The 22,614-nt window shown below is 37.4% G+C and overlaps 4 protein-coding genes across 5 annotated transcripts; 1 reads left to right on the top strand and 3 right to left on the bottom strand.

The window, feature by feature from the left end:
* Positions 1-12: 12 nt before the first annotated feature.
* Positions 13-9,388, bottom strand: LOC6642576 (tiggrin). Its single transcript, XM_002065226.4, has 5 exons — positions 9,249-9,388; positions 7,896-8,203; positions 3,488-6,762; positions 430-3,420; positions 13-363 (listed from the first exon to the last, which is right to left on the bottom strand). Exons 2-5 carry the CDS (start codon positions 8,191-8,193, stop codon positions 298-300), a joined length of 6,630 nt encoding a protein of 2,209 aa, XP_002065262.3. The 5' UTR covers positions 8,194-8,203; positions 9,249-9,388; the 3' UTR covers positions 13-297.
* Positions 9,389-11,983: 2,595 nt separating this feature from the next.
* LOC6642575 (protein adenylyltransferase Fic) lies at positions 11,984-13,965 on the top strand. Its single transcript, XM_002065225.4, has 3 exons — positions 11,984-13,055; positions 13,116-13,319; positions 13,386-13,965. Exons 1-3 carry the CDS (start codon positions 12,151-12,153, stop codon positions 13,771-13,773), a joined length of 1,497 nt encoding a protein of 498 aa, XP_002065261.1. The 5' UTR covers positions 11,984-12,150; the 3' UTR covers positions 13,774-13,965.
* Positions 13,955-18,232, bottom strand: LOC6642574 (peroxisomal acyl-coenzyme A oxidase 3). 2 transcript variants are annotated; one of them, XM_002065224.4, is made up of 8 exons: positions 18,162-18,232; positions 17,866-18,031; positions 17,420-17,557; positions 15,958-16,448; positions 15,150-15,898; positions 14,933-15,087; positions 14,588-14,875; positions 13,955-14,532 (listed from the first exon to the last, which is right to left on the bottom strand). In XM_002065224.4, the coding sequence occupies exons 1-8, from the start codon at positions 18,173-18,175 to the stop codon at positions 14,422-14,424; spliced, it is 2,112 nt and encodes a 703-aa protein (XP_002065260.1). In that variant the 5' UTR covers positions 18,176-18,232; the 3' UTR covers positions 13,955-14,421. The 2 variants fall into 2 exon arrangements, with proteins under 2 accessions (XP_002065260.1, XP_046866864.1); XM_047010908.1 differs by lacking the exon at positions 18,162-18,232 and having other exon boundaries at positions 17,866-18,132.
* A 1,309-nt stretch (positions 18,233-19,541) lies between these two features.
* LOC6642573 (ficolin-2) lies at positions 19,542-20,568 on the bottom strand. The gene is made up of 2 exons (XM_002065223.4): positions 19,915-20,568; positions 19,542-19,847 (listed from the first exon to the last, which is right to left on the bottom strand). The coding sequence occupies exons 1-2, from the start codon at positions 20,547-20,549 to the stop codon at positions 19,706-19,708; spliced, it is 777 nt and encodes a 258-aa protein (XP_002065259.3). The 5' UTR covers positions 20,550-20,568; the 3' UTR covers positions 19,542-19,705.
* Positions 20,569-22,614: the final 2,046 nt, after the last annotated feature.

The following is a 22,614-nucleotide window of genomic DNA, read 5'->3' as shown; positions in this document are numbered from 1 at the left end:
AAAGAACGATCATTATATTTTCAAAGTTTATTAGGTCAAAGAATACAAACAACAAAAAAAAAACATATATATATATACGTCCTTCTAAAGATAGAGTATTCCAATGTACGATTTATGTAGTGGTAGAAATAATCTCTCATTTATTCACATTAAGTCTAAAAATGATTAAAGAAATGTTTGTATAGAAAAAAATATTCAATAGGAAAATTATCAATTCATTATTTTGTCGTTTTTAGATTCGTTTTTGTGTGTGTTTTTTTTACAACTAAAATGGCAGTTTTAATTAGTTTAGGTACTTTAACCGATTGAGTTTTTGAACTTCTGCCAAACTGAGGGCTCAGTTTGGGCTTGAACCTCCACGGGCTGAAAGTAAAGGAAAGGAGAAGTCAAATTAAATGATACTAGGCAAATGAAAGACTTCTCTCATACCTTTGAGGAGTAAGTGGGCTGGGCATGCAATTGGCCATAGCCTCGATGGGAATCCTCCTGAACTTGCTGCTGACCAAGATCTTCAAGATTTTCGGATAATTCTTCTTGCTGCTGCTGGCCCAACTGATAGTTCTGATTCCAATCCTGGTCTTCTACCTGCTGCTGTTGACCCAAATCGTCGGCATTCCAGCCTAGATCAACTTGTTGCTGTTGGCCAAAATCTTCGGGTTCATTGCCAGCAGCGCGATTCCATTTACCCAAACTGGCACTGGCCGAAGCCGAGGATCCAGTGGGTCCACCACTAGCCGAGGCAGAAGCCTCACCAACGGGCACATTAATAGTGTAATCCTGACGACGATACTCATAGCCCACTTTACTGCCACCTCCGCCTGGCAACACGGCCCTCTGGTATGGCAATGGAGGTGGTGTCGAGATGATGGGCAATGGCAATGGAGCCTTGGTCTCACCCTCAAGCCCAGGTTCGTTTTCCTCATCGACTTCCTCATCATAGACATGAGGCGGCTGATCTCCACGATCCATGGAGAATATTGGCTTGTAGATAGCCGTGGCATTGGTGCTGCCAGGATTCACTATATAACCACCATTTGTATTGGCTCCATCGGCTGGTAGATCAATCAAGCCCTGACTCAGCAAATAGAGAGTACGACGCCAGATGGTCAACTCCTCACCAAATTTGCCATAACGACTCTGCAATTTGCCCAAGGTCCATTGATGTTTCTTCTCCCAGTTCTGGGCATCGGAGGCAGAAAGCAGCTTCTTGTGATTCACATAAGCCAGATAACGTAGTTCCTCTTCGCGAATCTTTTGCAGATCTGTTTGGGTCATGCCATAGTAGTGAGCCACTTTGCCAATTCTTTCGAATTCCTGACGCTGCCAATCCTTCAACTGTTGCAGAGTAATCTCATATTTCTGAGCGAATCCTTGCAACAATTGGCTATCTTGTTGTTGCCAGCTTCTCAATTGATTCAATGACATGTTCTGATTGCCAATGAACTCGTAAAGACGATCACGTTCACGTTGCTGCCAGGAGGTCAAGTGATTCAGACGACGCTGCTCGAACAATTGCTCCCTGCCCAGGTTTCCAATAATGATACGCTGAACAGGAGCCAATTGAACCAAACGGACCTGATAGACTTGAGCCAATTGGTTTTGATAGCTTGTATCCTGGGATATGAACTCGAGAAGTTCATTTTCCGTAATGATTATGCTTTCGGCCACCTCATGTAGACGTTGACGTTCCTGCTCCCTCCAGTTGTTCACCTGCTGCTGCTGGGAGTTGTCCAAGACCAAGCCCATTTGAGCAAATCGATCTAGTTTCTGCTTGATAAACAGACGCAACTCCTCGATGGTTATGTGATATTGGGGAGCCAGAATGGCAACATCACGGAAGAGTATGTTCTCCAACGATTGCCTACTAATGCCTGGATGATTCACAGCCTGTAGATAGATGCGTTCCGTCTCTTTGGTTTGCCAAGAGAGGAAAGAACTACGATCGATTTTTCTCAACTCGAGCAAACGTTGCAGTTCGTTCTCATACCAAGTCTTTAGCTCCTCAATGGTAATGTGATATTGTTGAGTGACATCCCTCAAATGTTTCTGATCATTCTCCAGTTTGAATTTCAATTCCTCGATAGTCCATTTTTGTTGCTTACGTAGTTGTTGATTGATAAGCTCTTGAATGTAATGTTGCTCACGCAGTTGCCAATCCTCAAGGGTGACTGTGATCAAACCTTCCTTCTTGGCGGTTTGCTCCAACCAAAGATGGATATCCTCAATAGTTACATTATATTGACGAGCGATTTGCTCAAAAATGGGTTGGTTTATAATCAAATAATTCTCAAATTCCTGTCTAGACATGGCACGCACTTGGCTGACACTTCTCAGGCGTTCAGCCAGTTCGGCTTGCCAGGGCTTCTCCTCCCAGATATTGACAATCTCTTCATAGCTTACATTATTTTCGGGACGATCAATCACACCGATCAGAGAGAGACGAGCAGCCTCTTTTTGTACCCATTTCTCTACCTGTTCCACTGTCACATGGTAATCACTGGCAATGCCACTCAAACGCTCCTTGTCCCTCTTCAAGAAGTCCACGAATTCCTGATAGCTAGCACCATTCTGTTGCTGCTGGAGCCAATTGTCGAAGCCATGACTAATCTTCTCCTGCCACTGAGTTTGTTGCTCAAACTGAACTAGACCAGAGTTTTGCAAACGATTGACTTCTTCGCGTAGCCAGTTCTCTACTTGATTGATATCCACATGATGGGTTTGCGAAAGACTCTCGAGACGGGCATGATCCTTGGTCAATTCTTTTTCCACATCGGCATAATTCAATTCCTGTTGCTTCTTCAAGAGCAACTCAATCAAACGTTGTTGCTCCTCAACTTGCCATTTGTTTAGATTCTCGACTTTAGCCTGTCCGGTGGTCTTCAGATTGATCAACTGTTGACGCAACCATTCCTCAATTTCGACAACATTCACCGAATATTGATCGGCCAACTTTTGCAGTCTTTCACGTTCCTGTTGCAGTTCCATTTCGAATTCCACATAGGTCAAGTGATTTTGTTGCTTCACTAGATTCTGCAGGCGATCCAATTCGGTTATTTGCCAATCACTCAAACTCTTTAGAGAAGTTTCCGTGTTGCCACGCAGACGTTTCAATTCGGAGATCATCCACTGTTCGATCTGTTCGACATTTATACGATATTGATCAGCCAGCTGATTCAGATGTGCACGATCGGCCAAAAGTTTCTGTTCATATTCTGATGTGGATAAACCATTCTTGTATTCGGCAATCAAACTCTTGATATAATCACGTTCAACCAGTTGCCAATTCTGCAATTGCTCCATTTCAAATTGTCCCCGCTTGTGAAGATCCTCAATGACCTGTTTGACATAAGCCTCGACTTCCACAACACTCACATGATGTTGTTCGGCGAGCTTAATAAGGAAACGTCGATCGTTTTGAACCTGAAAAAAGTATACAAACAAAGAGATCAGTATTTTTAATTCAAAATCAATTGATATTCTCACTCACCTTAGCCTCAAATTGTTCTAGAGTTATATTGGAATGCTGTTGAAGTAGAGATAGGATTCTTTGCTGTTCAGCCCTCTGCCAAGCGGTCAATTGTTCAATATTCAGTTTGCCTTGTTGCTTCAATCGCTCAATTTCGGTTTGGACCCATCTTTCGATTTCCTCCACCGAGGTGTGATATTGGAAGGCCATGGTCTGCATATGTTCACGATCCTTTTGCAATTCAGTCTTCAATTCCTCGGCACTCCATTGTTTATTCTGACTAATAAGAGCCTCGAGACGTTCACGTTCGGCCAGCTGCCATGAGGTGAGATTATCAATTTGCAATTGACCCTCATCACGCATGCGAGCCAGCTCCTGTTTCATCCAACTCTCGATCTCCTCAACTTGGACACTGTATTGGCGGGCTAAGCGTTCCAAGAGCTCACGATCCTGACGCAGACGAGCCTCCAATTGTTCGGTGGACTTGTATTGTTGTTGGGCCAAATTCTTAAGATGCAATCTTTCGACTTCTTGCCAATTGGTCAACTTCTCGCTTGGCTTCAGCAGACCCATGCCAATGAAACGTTGTTCCTCCTTCTTGACAAACTGTTCAATCTCCTCGATTTGCACATTATGCTGCATGGCCAGATTCTGGAGACGAGAACGATCCTTGAGTAGCCATTTGTGGAACTCCTCGACTGTGTAGTCACGATCTTGCACCATATTGGTGAGATTGCCACGCCATTCCAATTGCCAGTTCTTAAGTCTTTGCATCTCGATGAGTCCTTTGTCCTGAAGTTCCTGGATCTGTTTTTTAATCCATTGCTCAACCTCTTCTACACGAACTTGATGCTGTTGGGCTAGACTGTACAGATGGGTTTGATCCTTGCTGATCTTTGACTCAATTTCTTCAATAGACAAATCATTTTTGTTGATCAAGTCCAATAAACGCTGACGTTCAATCTTTTGCCAGTTATTCAATTGAGTTTCCATTCTCAGTTGACCCTCACGTTGCAGACGATCGCCTTCGGATTGAATCCAGTTTTCGATTTCGGATACCTTGACATTATAGGTTCTGGATAGATCATTCAAACGAGCACGATCAGCCAAAAGTTTGGACTCGAATTCCTCAATTGAATATCTATTTTGTTGAACCAATTTGGAAATTTGTTGTCTCTCAGCCAATTGCCATTCGTTGAGGGCTTCGGCCTTGATCAGACCCTGACTCTGAAGACGCACCAGTTCCTTCTTCAACCATTCCTGAATATCTTCGACCTTAATCTGATAGGTATTGGCCAGATCAAGGAAATGCGATTGATCGTTCTTGATCTTCGTCTCAAGCTGTTCCACTGTGAGTGAATTGTGCTGCACTATGGCCTGAAGACGTTCGCGTTCCTTTTGCTGCCATTGGGCTAGCTCCTGTTCGACCTCCTTGAGCAGACCCTCCGATTGGAATTTCTTAAGTTCACTCTTGATCCATGCTTCAATTTCTTCTACCTTAACCTTATAGGTGCGAGCCATTTGCTCGAGTCGGGCACGATCGTTGATAATTGAGTTCTGGAACTCCTCAATGGTCACTTGATTTTGTCCAACAATTGCACGCAATTGGGAACTGACCCCGAATTGCCAATCCTTAATGTGATCCTCCAAATTCTGTTGACCCGTCAGCTGAAGGCGTTGCAATTCTTCGCGTTGCCATTTCTCCAACTCCTCAACACTCACACGATATTTGGTGGCCAGATTTTGAACATAGTAACGATCACGGGCGATTTGATCTTGCAGTTCCGCCACGGAGCCTTGATGTTGCTTCAGTATAGACTCGAGACGGGAACGTTCCGAACTCTGCCAGACTGTGATTTTGTTAACCTGTTCGTTTTGTTCTTTGATGAGATCACCAATGCGAGCCACCTCACCTCTCAGCCATTGGGTTTGACTCTGCATATCACCCTGATATTTAATGGAAAGATCCTTAAGACGCTGCTGATCGGTCTTGATGGAGTTCTGCAGTTGGGCTATGGTGGCATTATGTTGACGTATCAGCTCATTCAAACGTTCTTGCTCCTTGGTGTTATCTTCAACAAGAGAGCTAGAGCCCGGATATGTATGTATGATCTGGGGAGTTTGTGGAACCTGTGGGGCCAACGATTGATTAATCTGGTTATAGTAGACATAGAGACGCTGCAATTCCTGATGTTGCCAATCCTTCAATTGATTCTGCGAGATGCCATGCTGTTGGGCCAATTGAGACAACTTTTGACTGTTCTCTGTCTGCCAGCGTTGAAAATCTTGATTGGTGAAACCATTTTGATGAATCAACCAATCCAAGCGACCACGCTCCTGTCGCTGCCAAGCCTCAGAGTCTTGTACCTGAGATTGATATTGACCCAACAGAGCCTTATAGCGAGCCAACTCACGACGATGGAACTCTTCAAGGATGGGCAATGTGGTGTGATATCTCTGAGCCACACCCAACAAACGATCCTCCTGCTGATGTTGCCAATCCTCAAGACGCTGATGCGATGTCAAATACCAGAAGAAACGTTCACGTTCCTCACGCTTCCATTGCTCATCCCTTGGGACACTCGATTGACCAAATGGCTGCTGATTATCGTAAACCAGTTTTCCATCTTGCCAGCGTTGCTGAGATTCAGAACCATCCACAGAACTGGTGCCATCCGAATGGGTGGTAATCGTCTTATTGAAACGACGTATAACCACCGAGGAACTGGTCCCAGGTGAACTGGGCTGAGTATACAAGGCTTGAGGTGCAGAATTAAATGCCGATTGGCGGCCATCCACATTTACTACGGAATTGTAGCCCACCACAGTGGGTTCCATATTCCAATCATGGGTCGTGGTCTTCTTTCGTGTGATAGTTGTCGTAGTGCTGCCACCCAAATTGGGCGACTGAGCGAAATAGCCCTGATTCAACTGAGCCGCCTGACCGCTGCCATAATTTGTCGTCAATTTGGAAGCCTCGGTGCAATTACGATGTACCACATACGTTTTGCCATCGATCACTTTCACCTCAGCGGGATAGGCATAGTTCTTTACCTCATCGAAACCACTCAAATCCATCGGTTGGAATGGACTCAAGTCCAGTGTTTGTTGTTGTAGATTTCCGCCGCTAAAACGTTCAAGATGTTCACCTGCTTTGATCTCAAAGAAGCTTGGTTGGGCTATCGTATTATATGTGATTTGACCCTGACGCAGCTCCGAGACCAATTGTTGACTGATCTGCAAACTAAGGGCATCCAGCTCAGCGCCACTTTTGCCACTTAGCTCTAAGATGGAGGCTAAGAAATGAGTACAAAGAGAACAACATGAGAATAATTGCACAAATTCAGTCGTTAGATTAGACTTCAACCCAAATTCATAGGTCAATAAGGCGGAATAAAGGAAATGTTCTTTTTGTATTACTAATTGGTTTCCTGCATCGTCTTTTTTCAAAAATATATGCTCCAAATTTCTAATTAACTACTCTACTCAACTTCCTAACTTCTTTACTATAATGAAGTTCTCTGTATATTTAAATAGTCTCAAAAACACAGATTTCTTAAGTTTTTTTTCAATGCATTTGATTCTCTTATACTCTTTTCTTATCTACAGAATATTCTTCTATAATAAAAGAATTTTGTGATTGCATTAGCATTTTTTTGTTTTTAAATAGTAGTAATTGTTTATGAACAAAGTTTAAAACAGACTAACCATAATTTTATGGCATGGCTATATGAGCTCGTCTCATCGTATGGATCAAGAACATATATACTTTGTAAATTCCAAGATGCGTTTTTTGCATACCTGGAACAATCATGAAACTGAATAGACATTTTTCGCTGTATTAAATATACTGTCAAATAGTTGGATATTTTTTTTATCAAACACTTAAAAACAAGCCAGATTGTTTAAAATGATGTGTTAAATGGAAAACACTTTAAGTACTTTTGAGAAAAGACTAGCGCCTTTTTTCCTGGTTTATTTCATGGTTCCATTTAAATGGATATTTTCTAGTATAATAATTATTTTGTTCTAATTGGAAACTTTTTTTTGAGCATAAAATTTATAATAATCTCATTTCTCAATTATTGCCATAGTATTTGGATAAAACGGGACTGGTGAAACTAAATTTATTTCCGAATTTTGAATGTAAAAGAAAACACATTTTGAGTCCCAGAAAAGACAATTTCGCAAAACTTAATACTACCTTAATAGGATATTGCAACATTTAGATTGGCCATGATCTTGTAAAGCGAACCTTTGCTACCTTACAAAGATACTAATTTTGTGTTTTGTGTATGAAAATTCAATCGTATGTCTCAGTCCTGTGTGCTCTCACACATTTCTAAATAAATAAAAACTTTTCGAATTCCTTTTAATTATCAAATATGGTTTTCTCTAATGATAAATTAATATCTGCTTATGTACTTACCACTCCATGGTGAACGATAGTTATAACGATTACCGCCTTGAGACTGAGCATTGTATTCCTGTCTCAGGCGATTGGCGAATTCTCGCACCTCTGAGAAATGCGAATAGGCCCAGCTGCTTAGGCGAGATTGTGATTGAATAAGAGATTGGGATTGTGGTTGTTGTAGGCCACCACCAAACGATGACGATGAACTGGAACTATAGCTGGAACGTTGCTGATATGAGCTACCATAGCCCTGACAGCAGCTCACAGCCAACGCCAAGAACAGGGCGCAAATAGCCAGAGCTTCCCTCCTCATACCGGAAAAGCTGAGAAAAACAAAAACTATGTCATTCATAAAATAGTAAATAATGAGCAAGAAAACAAAAAAAAAACCCCACACAAACAACAAAAAGCAAAGCAATTTTTATGTCAATACAAAGCAACGACTTTAAGATGCCCTATTCAATTAGAACTTAAGACAATCTGTCAACCTTAATATACGTTAGCGAGAATTTCATAGAATTAAATAACTTTATATATTATAATGAACTTCAAGTAAACTTAATATAATAAACTTAAACTGACTTTAACTTTTCAAGTGTCTCTATAAGTTAATATATGTTGAAGGCCCAAAAGAACTTGGCAAAAATTGGTCTAACAATAGTTTTTTTTTTTAAATTTAACTGCTCCAACTAAAATACTTAATGTTCAGATGCTGACTCTTTTTAATATACCCTTTTTACCATCTTAGTATAGGGTATGAAAAGTGGTGCTAGGGCAGAAATTATTTTGGGGGCGATAAGAGACCTTGTCGAAACGGAATCTAGTTCAGTCTATACATATATATAGACATATATGTTAAAATATTGGAATTATCAACGACTTCAACTTGGGGGTCATAGAAAAAGGTTAATCAGCGAGATAATTTATACTTATAAAATGTTCTATATGATGATGATGATGATCATGTTGATGGTGGTACCAAGTCATGTTTAAATTTATAAATTATAAATTTATTTGGCCCCAAATTCCCTTTCCATCCGGTCTCTGTTGATAAGTCTTTGAAGTAACCAATAAATTTTGGTAGACGTGTTAGAATCATAGAATAATATGGCCACAATATGTTGATATAAAATCAACACCTCTTTGAAACAAAATTTATGTATATACATATAGATGCATATGTAGCATATACTCCCACACATCATTTGGGTCACACATATGCATTTACCCAAAATTAGTTTTCTTTTTTTTTTGATTAAATTTTTTGTTGTTTATTTCTGGAACAGATGCAGCTCGAGGACTGCATTGTGTCTATTTTTGGGATATCGAGAATTAGTTTGAAAAACTCATTTCTTTGATTTTACTCACTTTCACTTGATCTTGGGCAAATCAATTAATTTAGTTCAGGACTTTTATTAGAACACACTTTCACTTTCACTGTCCAATAAATTGGATCGTTAGCCACCCGATCGTAGGTTTATCTCTTCTTCTTTTTTTTCAATTTTTAGACCGTTGCGCCTCGTAGCGCTGCCGAACAGCAACTGACAGGCCAATTGACAAAACCAAATCTTTTATTTGAAAAATCTCAGAGAATGAAAATTTTCGTATAAGAGTGACTCGAAATAGTGAGACACAATGAGAAAGAGAGATGGAGAGAGACGGAGAGCAGGCAGATGGCCTTATCACTTTGACAACATAATAAGCATAAGATTTTTTGGATTTTTGAGAATCATTTAAATATACCACAACAAGTATCATATCGAATACGTCATAAGGCAAGCCGGTTCCCAAAGTCTTAATGACCTCATAATGATTCATAAGCCGGTAGCTCTCAATAGATCACAAAAAAAATTGAAAAAACAAAAACAAAACCAAAAAAACTAAAACAAAATACCAAGTAAAAAATAAACATTTATTATTATTTAAGCAATTTATATGCGTGATCTCATGAGACTGTTGTTGCATTCAGCTATGACATTTCTGTAATGAATCAAAATGTGAGAGCTTGTGTAGGGGTTGGGAGGGTCATTTTTTTACACAAAGTCCGTTTAGGTGTTTGAGTAAGAAAAGTGATTCAAAGCAATTAAGCTGAATAAATGTATGCAAATTCAAATGACCTTGGGGGAATTTGGCTAGACTAAAACCAAAAGTTAATATCGGAAAAGTATCTGCACATCCTGCTTTCTGTTGTTGATCTTAGAAATTAAGAACAAGTTCAGAATTTAAATTTAACCACAAAATGATTAGCAGAAAATTTTAATGCAGCTACAATACAAATGGTTTGGATATAAAAGGTTTTTTTTTTTGGGAATCACCTGCTGAAGAGATGCCAAGTTACTAGCAAACAATAATTGAAGCGGGTATATCAGTGTTGTAATTTTGTTTGTAAAGAAAATAAAGAAAATCAATTATTGCTAGATGTATGCTAGATGTAGATGCCGTAGAGAGAGGGGGATATTAGATCTTTATCCTATATCCAGATCTTTTTTTTAAAGCTATAATATGAGAGGTATTGCTTTTAGGATTTTTTCATATATTCTTTTTAGTGTCCTGATAATTATAAATTCAATGAATTTTGAAACAAATTTAATTCTTTTCACTCACAAAGTTAGTTGAATTAAAAGAATTTAAAGCATATCCTATACATAGAGGGTCTAAAGAAAAAATGTTGACTTTCTTCTGTAAATTCCCCTCAATAAAAGGTTTATTTAAAAACATAGGGTATTTTGAAGTCGTCACCTAGAATCGTTGCATATAATATTCAAGTACTTGACTTGGTGGGGACTCTTCCCACACCTTCACCACTCATAAATCATTATGTATACCATTTCATTATGTTTTGATATCGTTTGTGACATAATGTCCGCAGGCAGTCAGAAAGCATCACCAATCAAAATCAAAAGATTTCTGTGTGTACAATATAAACAAAAAATAAAGAAATTTCATTTTGTGTTAGTCATTAACAAAGTGGATTCTAAGAAAAGATCATTCACAACCATTTTAAACGTAAATTTACTCAAAAAAAAAAATTCATAAAAGTATTAATTAGCCAAGTCCGGTTGATTTGGCAGAACAAATATTTTTTGAATAAGGTCAAAGTTGTACGGCTCTATACAACTCTGATACTCATTGGAAAACAAGTTTTGGAAGAATAATTTAATAGGAAAATCATTCAAATACAATGTTTAAGAAATCAATACATATTTTAAGAACTTTTATGGTAGTTAACTAGTGTGGAGCAAATTAAAAAAAATGAGAACATTTTCTTTTGCATGGTTGTATTTGAATAAATTAAAATTTCGAATTTTTTTATGAAACCGTCTGTTAAAAAAAAATCATAGAATAACAAATATCAGCTCGAAATCAGCTTCTGTTTTAATTTTAATATGGATTCTTTATACACTTAAAATTTTAGTATACCTACATATATATAATAGGTCAAGATAGTCCAGTTATAAGTTTTGTTAGCCAAATTGGAAAAAACAAACATTTTAGACAGCATTATAACAATCTAAGTAACCTGTATTAAAATTCTTTTAAAAACTATCATAGAAACCATTGAATTTGCTTTAGTTGATAATATTGATATAATATGTAAAATATTATTAAATTAATATTTATTTTTGAAGTAAATAAATTTTTAATTATTTTCAATTTGTTGTCATAAATAAGCAATGCAATCGCACACTTAAAAATTGGTCCTTATAAGAATAGACTTAAAATAAAAAATACACAAAATAAGAATAAATTAAATAATATAAATTATTATTCGCACAATTTTAACCAGTCAGATTAGTTTTTGAATTTGCAAAGTATTTAGTATTTTTTGTTGAAGCCTGGTCATACTAAGACTAGGGATGACATTTGAAGTAAACGGTGACTGTGAAATTTGAATATAATATTTTGTTTACATTTACTATATACAAAATTACTTTGTGTGTTGAAAATTAATTCAATGCGTATAATAAATAAGCGTTTCTTGGAAGTATCATTTATTTTTAGTCACAGTGTGACTGATTCACTATCCCCACTATGTGACTGATTCACTTTCACCGTGACTTTGTCACAATTGCGTGTCAATTTTGTCCATCTCTATTGTAAATCACAAATATGTACGTGGTGTTTTGTTGTTATTGTTGAATACACTTTATTTATTATCCACCTACTAATACGCTTTATATTAAAATGTTAGTGCAGTGTAAAGTGCCCACCTGTTAACCTATTAATCCAGATCAAAGGCAAAGCAAGCTGTTTATATTACGGCCCGGAAATGCCATGGGAATTCCTGAAAAAATGTGACAGGCAAAAGGCGGAAGTAAGAGGAGAGAAGGAAGAACAAGAGCCAGTACCAGGAAATCCCCACTTTCAAGTTCAATTCCATGTCACCAGCTGTCGCTTTGCGTTTCTGGCCTTTTTGGCCGGAAGCTTCCTCGCATTCTCCCTGCATGCCCTTATCTCCTCGAATCTTTTTTGGCGACTCCGACAATTGCATCATCTGCCCACTGCCCATTATCTTCAGACACGAGACGAGTTTGCCGTTTATTCGGTAGATGAACTAAACGCCTTCAAGGAGTTCTATGACAAAAGCACAGCCGATAGTGTCGGAGCCACTTACACGGAAGCGGAGGAGACTAACATCAAGGAGGCGCTAAGCTCGCTGCGTTTGGCGCAGGACATGTATATGGCTGGCAAGGATGACAAGGCCGCACGATTATTTGAACATGCTCTGGCCCTGGCACCGCGTCATCCCGAGGTCCTGTTGCGTTATGGAGAATTCTTGGAGCACAACCAGCGAAACATTGTGCTCGCAGATCAATATTATTTCCAAGCCCTCACAATCAATCCCAGCCATAGCGAGGCTTTGGCTAATCGACAGCGCACAGCTGATGTAGTACAAACATTGGATGAACGTCGTCTGGCATCGTTGGACGCAAAACGAGCTGCTCTCTCGGCCATACATGAGGCTAATTCCGCACTTAGACGTGCCAAGAAGGAGGCTTACTTTCAGCATATTTATCACTCAGTGGGCATTGAGGGAAACACCATGACATTGGCTCAAACAAGATCAATACTCGAGACTCGGATGGCTGTGGATGGCAAGTCCATAGATGAGCATAATGAAATTCTGGGCATGGATTTGGCCATGAAATATATTAATGCTAGTTTAGTGCAAAAGTAAGAACCACATTTTCCCAATCTTATGGCCTGTTTCAATTGATTTTTATCTCTTTTCAGATTAGAGATAACAATTAAAGACATTTTGGAGCTTCATCGTCGTGTATTGGGTCATGTGGATCCCATAGAAGGTGGCGAGTTCAGGAGAAATCAGGTTTATGTAGGCGGTCATGTGCCACCAGGTCCAGGGGACTTGGCTGTGTTGATGCAACGTTTCGAAGACTGGTTAAATTCTGAATATTCCAGCTCGCTGCATCCTGTTAAGTAAGTTGCAACCACTCGATACGCCATTCATTATCCTCACTAAAGCTAATATCTTTATGTTCTTAGCTATGCGGCATTGGCCCACTATAAACTGGTTCACATACATCCTTTCATTGATGGCAATGGTCGCACTTCTCGCCTTCTGATGAACACCCTATTGATGCGAGCTGGTTATCCACCTGTCATAATACCCAAACAACAACGTAGCAAATACTATCATTTCCTTAAATTAGCCAATGAGGGAGATATTCGTCCATTTGTTCGGTTCATCGCTGATTGCACAGAGAAGACACTCGATTTGTATTTGTGGGCCACCAGCGATCTTCCCCAACAGATTCCCATGCTGATACAGACCGAAACCGAAGCTGGTGAGCAATTGGTCAAGTTGCAATCTCCCCAAATGGCTTCCATTCCCGAATCATTCTATGAATCTGGTTCTGGTGCTCTACCCTGACCCATTGACCTTCGGTTCATTGTGAATTTAGGAAATTGTTTTTTGTTTTACATATTTATTTGGTAGTTAAATGTTTAAAAATTGTGTTTATTCCGTAATTTATTGAAATGGATGTTTATTCAGACTGTGATCGTAATTAAGCCTAAAGATTTAACCAAAAACAAAGAAACACACAAAAATGTATTGTAAAAAGCGTGCTTTATGCGTCTTTATATATGTATATATATATAGTAAATATTGCAAAATAATGCACAAATCAATCACCAAGGTAAAACATAGTTAAGTAATCTAAGATATTTATATATATTCTTTGGCCTGACCAAAGTTTTTGTGCAAAACATCCAAAAAATATACATAGAACATATCTAGAAAAGATACAAATTTGCTAATTGTTTTTTAGGGAATGTCCTTTAAGAGAGTCTCAACATTTTCAACAACTATTTAAAAGTTGCTAAACTTTTAAAATTGTTTCTAGCTTAAAATACCAACCAATATATTAATAACAAATATTTTTGGAAATTTGATTTCACTTTGGAATCGGAATTAAGGGACTTTCATATAATATAAAAAGTACAAAACATTTTTTAAACTTAAACTAAAGCTAATTAGCTATTGCACAAAGGATAAGTAAGATCAATATTCACAGCTTTACAATTTGGCGCGCTTTAGATAATCCTTGTAGGTGACATCACGCCACCATTCTGGACGCTCATAGACACCAGGAGTTGAAACAATAGTCCGCTGCAGATGCTGATAGACCTATAAAAGACAACTTAAATCCATATTCTATAACATCTTTGATTGAGTGACTTACATTGCCGTCACTCATGCCCAGAGGGGAGTTCAATATGAAATCAGTTGGTGCAATGGCATCCACAATAGCAATTGCCTCATCCTTGAGAATGGGCAAAAGATCTAGTATACCCTGCTGATAGAGCTCAATGTGCGAGCTATTACGGAAATAGCCGCCTTGATAGAATATAGCAGAATATTTGGTAACCAAATTGCCACCATAGAACGAGAGCACCTTGGTAAGCACCTGTTTCTCAGCCGAGGCGGGAAGACTTGCCACAAATTTGTAGAATACATGGTAAATTGTGCGCTGGAGATAAAAATGCGATTAACGTAAGTTTTCTATTGACTTTGTTCTCAGGCTTACCTCAGCATAGATAATGGAAAGTTTTTGAGCAGCAAATACTTGAATATTGTTGCGTGTTTCGAAGGCATCCTTGCCATCCCGTTGCAGTTGCTCGAAACGCTTGACAGTAGCATCCAATTGCCAGGCAGTCAACCAGTTCAGAGCCTGGAGAAGATCTACCAGGAAAGAGGAGCGTAAAAAACAAAGTTTCTTTACATTAATTTTATATTGCACTCACTGTCCACATTCAAAGCCTGAGCTGGCGTGGTTTCCACTCCCTGAGCCTTCACCAAGGTGTTAATGTCTTTCAGGAAGCTCACAGTGTCCAGGGGTGAAAGTTCTGCAAAATCGGCATTGCCACGACGCAGACCAATCAGCCAATTGGATGCCTGTTGAATCAAAGTGTTGTTCTCTCCCTCATAGGTGCAATTGGCATCATTGTCGTTTCTAAGGTCACCCAAGCCGGCTGATTTGAGGTAACCATGACCACCGCAAGCTTCACGGCACTCCTGTATGCCATCGCGGGTTGCCCATGTGGCCACCGGTTTCAGAGCCGAGGAAATGGCATGTATCTCCATGCCCAACTTTGAGGTATCCTCACCCATGAAACCTTTCATGGTCATATCAACATTCTCCTTACCAATCCACAGCGTGGCAATACGTAGGGCAATGGTATTGGCCAAATGGGGCAAAAGACGATATTGCTGCGACTGATATTCAATCACGGGCCACTCCACTTTACTATCCGGAGGACCAAATTGACGACGGCTGACAGCATATCGAACGGCTATGCTAATGGCCTTGTTAAGGGCCACATAGGTAATGGCTGTGATATTTACTCTGCCCACAGAGAGAGCCCCAAGCGAAGCACCCAAACGTTTCCGTTCATCCTTAATGGGACTACTGTAATTACCCTGCTTGTCGATGTCACCGGTTTTGGACAAAAGATTCGCCTTTGGAATGCGATACTGATTGAACATGACAAAGCTGCAGAATAACAAAAATAATTAACAAAACAATAAATCGAATTGTAAGTACAAATTTACCCATTATCAATGCCATTCAGTCCAATCTTCTCGCCCATGTCACCCACAGTGACACCAGGGAAAGGCAACAGTGTTCTCTCGTCACGTATGGGCACCAAAAATGCAGTCAAGCCCTGATGCTTATCATCCGGCACATACAACTGAGCATACACAATGGCATGAGTACACGTCTTACCCAGATTACCCACCCAACACTTGGCGGCCTCAAAATCTGGCGTATGCAATATGAACTCCTTGGTCTGCAAATCGTAGGTGGCTCGTGTACGCATCCCCAGAGCATTGGTACCATGGGAGAACTCAGTCAAGGCATATGCACCCACAATACGATCATCGGCAATTTTGGCCACATATTTTCCCAAACGGCCAGTTCCATTCGATACCAAAGTACTGGGAAACATGCCATTGGACAATGAGAACTTCACCGATGAGCTAAAGTCATAACTGAATATTGCCTGACTAAAGGCCAACAGCAAATGTGGAGTGCTCAAGTACTAAAAATAAGAATTAAAAATGGTAATTCAATTCAAGTGGAGAAAACATATTGATATCAAATGTTTAAGTGATATGCAGGTTATTCATTGATAAAGAACACCTGTAGATTATGCTAAATCCTAAAAATATAAAAAATTTCGAATTTAATTGCCTATCTAATCAGGAAATTTACTATATCAAGAGAATTTTTATAAAAGATTACGCGTTTCTGTTTAATTTCTACAAAAATATTATTCCCAGTGACGGATTCTCTATTCAAAAGCTCATATAATTCTCGACATTTATTTTTTCAAATTTTCAACCGATTTAAAAAAGCTGAAACTTTAATTTTAAACGAGCTTTTTATGATTTAAAAAAAGTACTATTGAGATATCTTGTTTTCGTTAAGAAAAGTGACCGAATTTTAATGATCCAAAACATAAGTTTATTAATGCAAATTGAGAGATTAATTCCCAATTTTTTCTTAAGGGTTCAGAACTTTTAAAAACTTTGCATTTTTAAAGTAAATGGTTTTACAGAATTCCTGAAAAAAATCTGTTTCAAATACGTCAGGAATCGTTAACGAATTCGACTATGAATTTTGCATTGAATTCATCAAGGCGTCTTATTCGAGCTTAGGGAACTTAATAGTGTTGCTGCTAAGTGTCTAATCCGGCACTGAATATCCTAAATCCGGATAACTTATTATCTACGAATTGTGACGTATAGTCATTTGGGTTAAAGTCAATATTAATCTAAGCAAATTGTTTGCGTTATCAGAAATAAATTCAACAAATCTGCAACAGGTAACAGAAGCACTAAAAATATGCTATCTATGACATCAGAAGGAAAACCAAAAGATAATAGTTTGCCTACAACAACAACGATCGTCGGAATCATGATACTTTGATACGTGATACAAAAACAAAACATTCACTTGATCGAAGATAAACTCGTCTAACCAGATGCAATTCGTTGTGCTAGTTCTCACCTCGTTGACATCGAAAAATTTCTGTTCCCAGAGCAAATGATGACGTTTGTTGGCCAATTCTCGGGTTCTCTCCAAACTGGGTAGTTCTGGTTCCCTTTGATAATCTGGGTGTTGTTCCATCCATTGCCATATTTTGTGCTAGGAAATGGGTGTAGAATGCAAGTCAAAACTGATTAGTCAATCATTGATGTAGAGGGAAAGAACGATAAGGCGGCAACAATTTGTTTGCCAGTTTTCGATTAGAACCAGGTCAAGTGAGTGAGTGTTATTTTTTTTTTAATGATAACATGAGGGGCGAAGAAAAGCATTACAAATATAGAACAGGAGCAGCCACTCAGTGGCTCAGTTCATAGTACATTGCACTTCGGACCCGGACTACTTACAAATGTCCGATTGGTATGTATGTATGTATATTTAATGGTTAATTGTATTTTAATTGTTGTTACCTTGAGGCGTATGTGGTCTTCACCCTCGAGCAGAATATTTAAACGTTTGTAACAGAAACTCGCCCGCTGACGATATGAATCCAATGGTCCACTACGAAATGGTGGAAAGATCTTTTTGTCCTCTAGGATATTGCCCACTGGCTGTTCCGACTCCTGTCCATTGTTTCTGTAATATTCACCCAGAGAATTAACAATTTGGGTTATACTATTCAAAGAGCTATCCACTTGTTCGCTAGCCATTATACGGAATGAAAACAAAAACAAAAAACAACAACAACAACACTTTGTCGACTCACTTGAATGCAACCATGTCGATAGATGTCGATACGATGTGCTAACGGCCAGTTCAGTTTTCAAACTAAGTTGAAAATAATTCAGAGCTGGCCTATATTATTGAAAATAGTTTACTTTAGCCAAGAGATAAGCTTATCCATAAGGCATTTCATGGCCATTGTGTAAGAAATAGTCGCGTAGTCCATCCGGCGCTGCTGGCAATTTTTAAATGGGAAGGGATAAGATAAGCCAAATACTTGGAATTAGACGTTGCAAAAAAAACACCCAAATTTAAAAACACATTGTCGATAACAACATAGCAGTGTTGGAAAATTGTGCCCCGTATCGATACTTTTGTTGCAGGGCTGCACAATGGCGGGTAAATACCTTTATTTTAAACATTAAATTTCTTAAACTTGTATTTAAATTGGAATATAATTACAAACCCATAATTATACATATATGTACCTATATTAATAGAAACATAAAGAAATCCATCTTAGCCCAATAAAGTTCAGGGTGTTCAAAGTTCCTAATCTTATCGGGTCATTTGTGATTACCTGAAAAAAAAACAAAAATTTTACACCTGTTCATGACTTATAAACCAAAATAATGTACATATACACATACTTGTAGCTTACATTAGGTAAATACAAAGTTGTCAAGTACGGTAATCACTAATAATCAATGGAATTTTATTGTTGGTATAAATTTAGTAGAAAATTAGAATATACTTTTATCAAATACATTTTATTCATAGATTTTTTCTCTTTCAACAAATTCTCAAGTACTTATAAGAGATATGCAAATTTTGTTTTGACTGTTTCACAGATAACACCAGATTGTGAGGCTTTCTTGAATGTTGTGAATGAATAATCGAAATAAATAATACATACATAATTTCCAGTATGAAATTTGATATCAATTTTTTAAGTGGTGTATTTATATACATACATACATACATAAGTAGTATGCTAGCTCTAGCCAAACAATTATGTAGTCATTCCGAAGTCATGAAGGCTTTTATTTTCACTCAAACAAGGCTCCTTTTTCACTTGGTCAGCAATTCAAGAATTATTATGAATCTTATCTGAGGCAATAGCCACTTGAATCACTGTGGAAAAGACTCGACTTTTAGCTGTCAATTTTTTGAATAGAGAAAATTTATATGACACATATTTTAAAATTGCATTTAGAATCTCGCGAAACATAAAATTTTATTCAAATGAAACCTCATACGTTTTTAGGATTAATCTCGTTCTGATAAAAAAAAATGAATTGTTAATATATGATGTATTAATAAGTAAGCCAAAATTGTAAGTTGCGTTGAATTCAAAATATTTTTTTTTGCTTTTACTGGTTTTGAGAGTTGTATATTTTTGAATTATTAAATACATTTTTGAAAATCATTAACATTTTGCTCTTAGTTTTAGCCTGTAAAGTTGATTTCTTTCACAAAATTAAAAAACTTATGAAAAGAAATAAATTTAGTGATATTTAAGTGTGATTATAATATCATAAGTTGCAAAGATTATAAGGAATCTTTTTTTTACAGATCTTTTTGACACTAAGCACAGCGGCATTTGGGTCGGACCATCATTTTAATGGATTTATAAGAATACAATCCTCCACGCCAGTGACGCCATACCATTCCTTTATTATCCAGACTGCTGCTGAATGTTCCTCCGAAATACATTCCAAACAAATTACTAAAAATATAAATTAATTAGAAAATTATAGTGAAATAGAAGTTCTTCTTTATAGTTGGTGACTTACCTATGGTGACAGCTTTTGTACCACCAAGCACCAAGATAATGTTGAGCACAGTTCATGTCGGGTTTGGAATCGTTGTCCTTGTCATATGTGGAAAACAATCCATTTTTCTGATAATCCAAAGAGTCTCCTGCATCTCCAGTATATGCTCCCAGGGTACTCAATTTATACGATCCATTTTCGTTTTCAATGTAAAATTCAGAGTATCTGGCGAAACGAGTATTTCCATCAAAATCCTCCAAATGAATGTACAGCTCATGGGTTTGTGATTTCGTTATGGCATGCAGCTTATCGAGACCTATGAAAAAATCATCTAAAAGATCTCCAAAGCCATTTTTGTATTCTTGCCAATTGCGATAGAAGCTCACACTTGAATTAGATCGACTAGCGATTACAAGATAACCTGCTCCAGCCACCTGGGCATCGCATAAAACAGGAAACGGATTGAGACGAGGAAGTGTAATAACGTAAACTCCTTCGGCGCCCACTTCCAGGGGACAGGAGGCTAAAGTACGTGCTTCGTTAATAAAATTAATTTCCGAACGTCTCCCCGCTTCTTTGAAATGATATCCATCAATTTCATTTGAGAAGCATTCACTAATTGTAAGGCAGAGTAAGCAAATCCAACCGAAGTTCATTATGGTGATATTTATACTGATTATTTGTGCCAAACAAGTCCGCCTAATATGCTCCCCATTTTCTTATATTTAAAACTGATAATGCATCTCAACATCTCTTATATAAATTGAAATAATCTTAAATCTAGTCGGTCGTACCCGAGCATTTCATAGACTTATTAAGCTTAAGTTAAGTCCGATTATTCTTTAGTCAACTCAAGTTAAGTCCCATTTTGTAAACAAAACCATTTTCAACATTGAAGTTTTATTTCAATGAAGTTGAAGCGATCCCGAATTTATTTATTTATTTACTTGTCGAATTCATTGACAGCACTGAGAGAGATCAAATTGCAAAAGTTTCCCTTTAATGTTTACTCTTCAAGTAGTTCTAAGATCTGAAACTGCAGACCAAACGATTCTTGTTTAGAACTCAGCGTCACTTCGCTTCAGTCTTCTTTTGCTGTCTACTCGAATAGGACATATTTTTTGAGTCTTAATATAAAAGAAATAAGATTTTCATCAAATTTAATGAATATTCAACAATCAAAGAAAACACAACACAAATAAGTCATCTATTCATCAAAAACGTGGCTTAAGACTTTGAAAAAGAAGAAAGATAGAAAAAATCCTCAAAATGACAGAGGAAGTGACAATTGATATTATAACTAGTTTGATTAAAAATGAAATGACTTTAAAAGAAGAAATAAAGTTCTTAAAGGAACAACTTCAAGCAAAAAAGAATCAAAGGACAATAGGCACCCAAACCAATGCCAGCGATATCAACATGGACGAATCTATCGAAGCCATCGACTCACTGGAGGAATTTAATGGCAACGCCAAACAATATTATTCCTGGCGCGAGGACGCAAATCATTTAATGAAAATGTATCCCAAGGGAAATCAACATCATACTACTGCTCTGATCATCTTGAGAAAGAAAATTACTGGCAAGGCTAATAAAACGCTTCTGAAATACAAAACGCCTTTGGATTTTGGTGCCATTCTGGCACGTCTGGATTTGGCATTTAGCGATAGAAGATCAATATTTATAATCGAACAGGAGCTCAAATTTCTGCGCCAAGGAAAATTGTCAGTTCTACACTTTTATAACTTGGTGTCCAAGAAATTGGATCTACTTATCAATAAAACAATTATTGCCTATGGCAAGGATGAAACATTTACAACTCAATTGAATGCCAAGCACAGACAAACCGCTTTAAGTGTATTTATTAAAGGTTTAAATCCTTTACTAAGGGTTTACGAACTGCAAACTGCTCTAGCCAAGGCACTGCAGTTTGAAGGATTTGAACTCGACCATAATAATGTTCACAAAAGAATTTAAATGCCAAGAGCTTAAGAATAACAGAATTAAAATGACATGACATGACATATTAAAAAAAATATATATATAATTTTGTAATTGTAAAGTAAAAATAATTTCTCATTCAATTGGCATCGTTTATGAATTTTGAAATTCTAAAAACCATTTTAAAACAAAAAACTATTGCCATGTGCTTCCACAAAGTTATAAACTATGCTTCCCATTAATAAAACTCTTTCCTATTAAGTATTGAGTTTAAATTAAAATTTGGTGAATCATAATGTAAATAATATAAAATATTGCCCTTTAAATTGTTATAAGTCAGATTAGTTACAGAATTTGTATTAAAATATAATGGTTGTTAACACAAACAGCTTTCAAAATCATTAAGTTTTATGCATTTTTCAATCTCTGAGAACCTAAAAATTTAACATTTTGGCCAACTAAATTTTATTATTGATTCAAATACGAAACATATTTATAAGGCTAAACTGGCCCAATGTTTTATTGATCTAATTAATTTGTAATTTAATTTCATATTTATTGAGAACTTACACAGTTAGTTAACATGCAATTTGCTGTTGGTATTTCACATAAAATTCATGGCTATTTATAATTATTAGTTATCTAATGTCGTTAGTTTTTGTATTCATATATTGATTGATTATCTGAATTATATTATATTGGTATTGGATTTTTGCAGCAATTGTTCATAGTCTAATAAAACACAAATTGTATTTTAATTTCAATTCATTTCCTTTTTCG

The sequence above is a fragment of the Drosophila willistoni genome, assembly GCF_018902025.1.
Source record: "Drosophila willistoni isolate 14030-0811.24 chromosome 2R unlocalized genomic scaffold, UCI_dwil_1.1 Seg167, whole genome shotgun sequence".
In the NCBI taxonomy this organism is placed as follows: Eukaryota; Metazoa; Arthropoda; class Insecta; order Diptera; family Drosophilidae; genus Drosophila; species Drosophila willistoni.
The sequence above is the reverse complement of the archived record's forward strand: the minus strand, read 5'-3'. Positions and strand labels throughout refer to the sequence as shown.

Coding starts and splice junctions, on each gene's coding strand:
- LOC6642575 (XM_002065225.4), top strand. CDS start 12,151: ATGCCATGGGAATTCCTGAAAAAATGTGACAGGCAAAAGGCGGAAGTA. Junction 13,056..13,115: donor AATGCTAGTTTAGTGCAAAA/GTAAGAACCACA, acceptor ATCTCTTTTCAG/ATTAGAGATAACAATTAAAG. Junction 13,320..13,385: donor AGCTCGCTGCATCCTGTTAA/GTAAGTTGCAAC, acceptor TTATGTTCTTAG/CTATGCGGCATTGGCCCACT.
- LOC6642576 (XM_002065226.4), bottom strand. CDS start 8,193: ATGAGGAGGGAAGCTCTGGCTATTTGCGCCCTGTTCTTGGCGTTGGCT. Junction 6,763..7,895: donor CTATCGTTCACCATGGAGTG/GTAAGTACATAA, acceptor CTCATTTCTTAG/CCTCCATCTTAGAGCTAAGT. Junction 364..429: donor AGCCCACTTACTCCTCAAAG/GTATGAGAGAAG, acceptor CTTTACTTTCAG/CCCGTGGAGGTTCAAGCCCA.
- LOC6642574 (XM_047010908.1), bottom strand. CDS start 18,105: ATGGCTAGCGAACAAGTGGATAGCTCTTTGAATAGTATAACCCAAATT. Junction 16,449..17,419: donor AATTTTTCGATGTCAACGAG/GTGAGAACTAGC, acceptor TCTTATTTTTAG/TACTTGAGCACTCCACATTT. Junction 14,876..14,932: donor TTTCCATTATCTATGCTGAG/GTAAGCCTGAGA, acceptor TTTTATCTCCAG/CGCACAATTTACCATGTATT.
- LOC6642573 (XM_002065223.4), bottom strand. CDS start 20,549: ATGAACTTCGGTTGGATTTGCTTACTCTGCCTTACAATTAGTGAATGC. Junction 19,848..19,914: donor TACAAAAGCTGTCACCATAG/GTAAGTCACCAA, acceptor TTATATTTTTAG/TAATTTGTTTGGAATGTATT.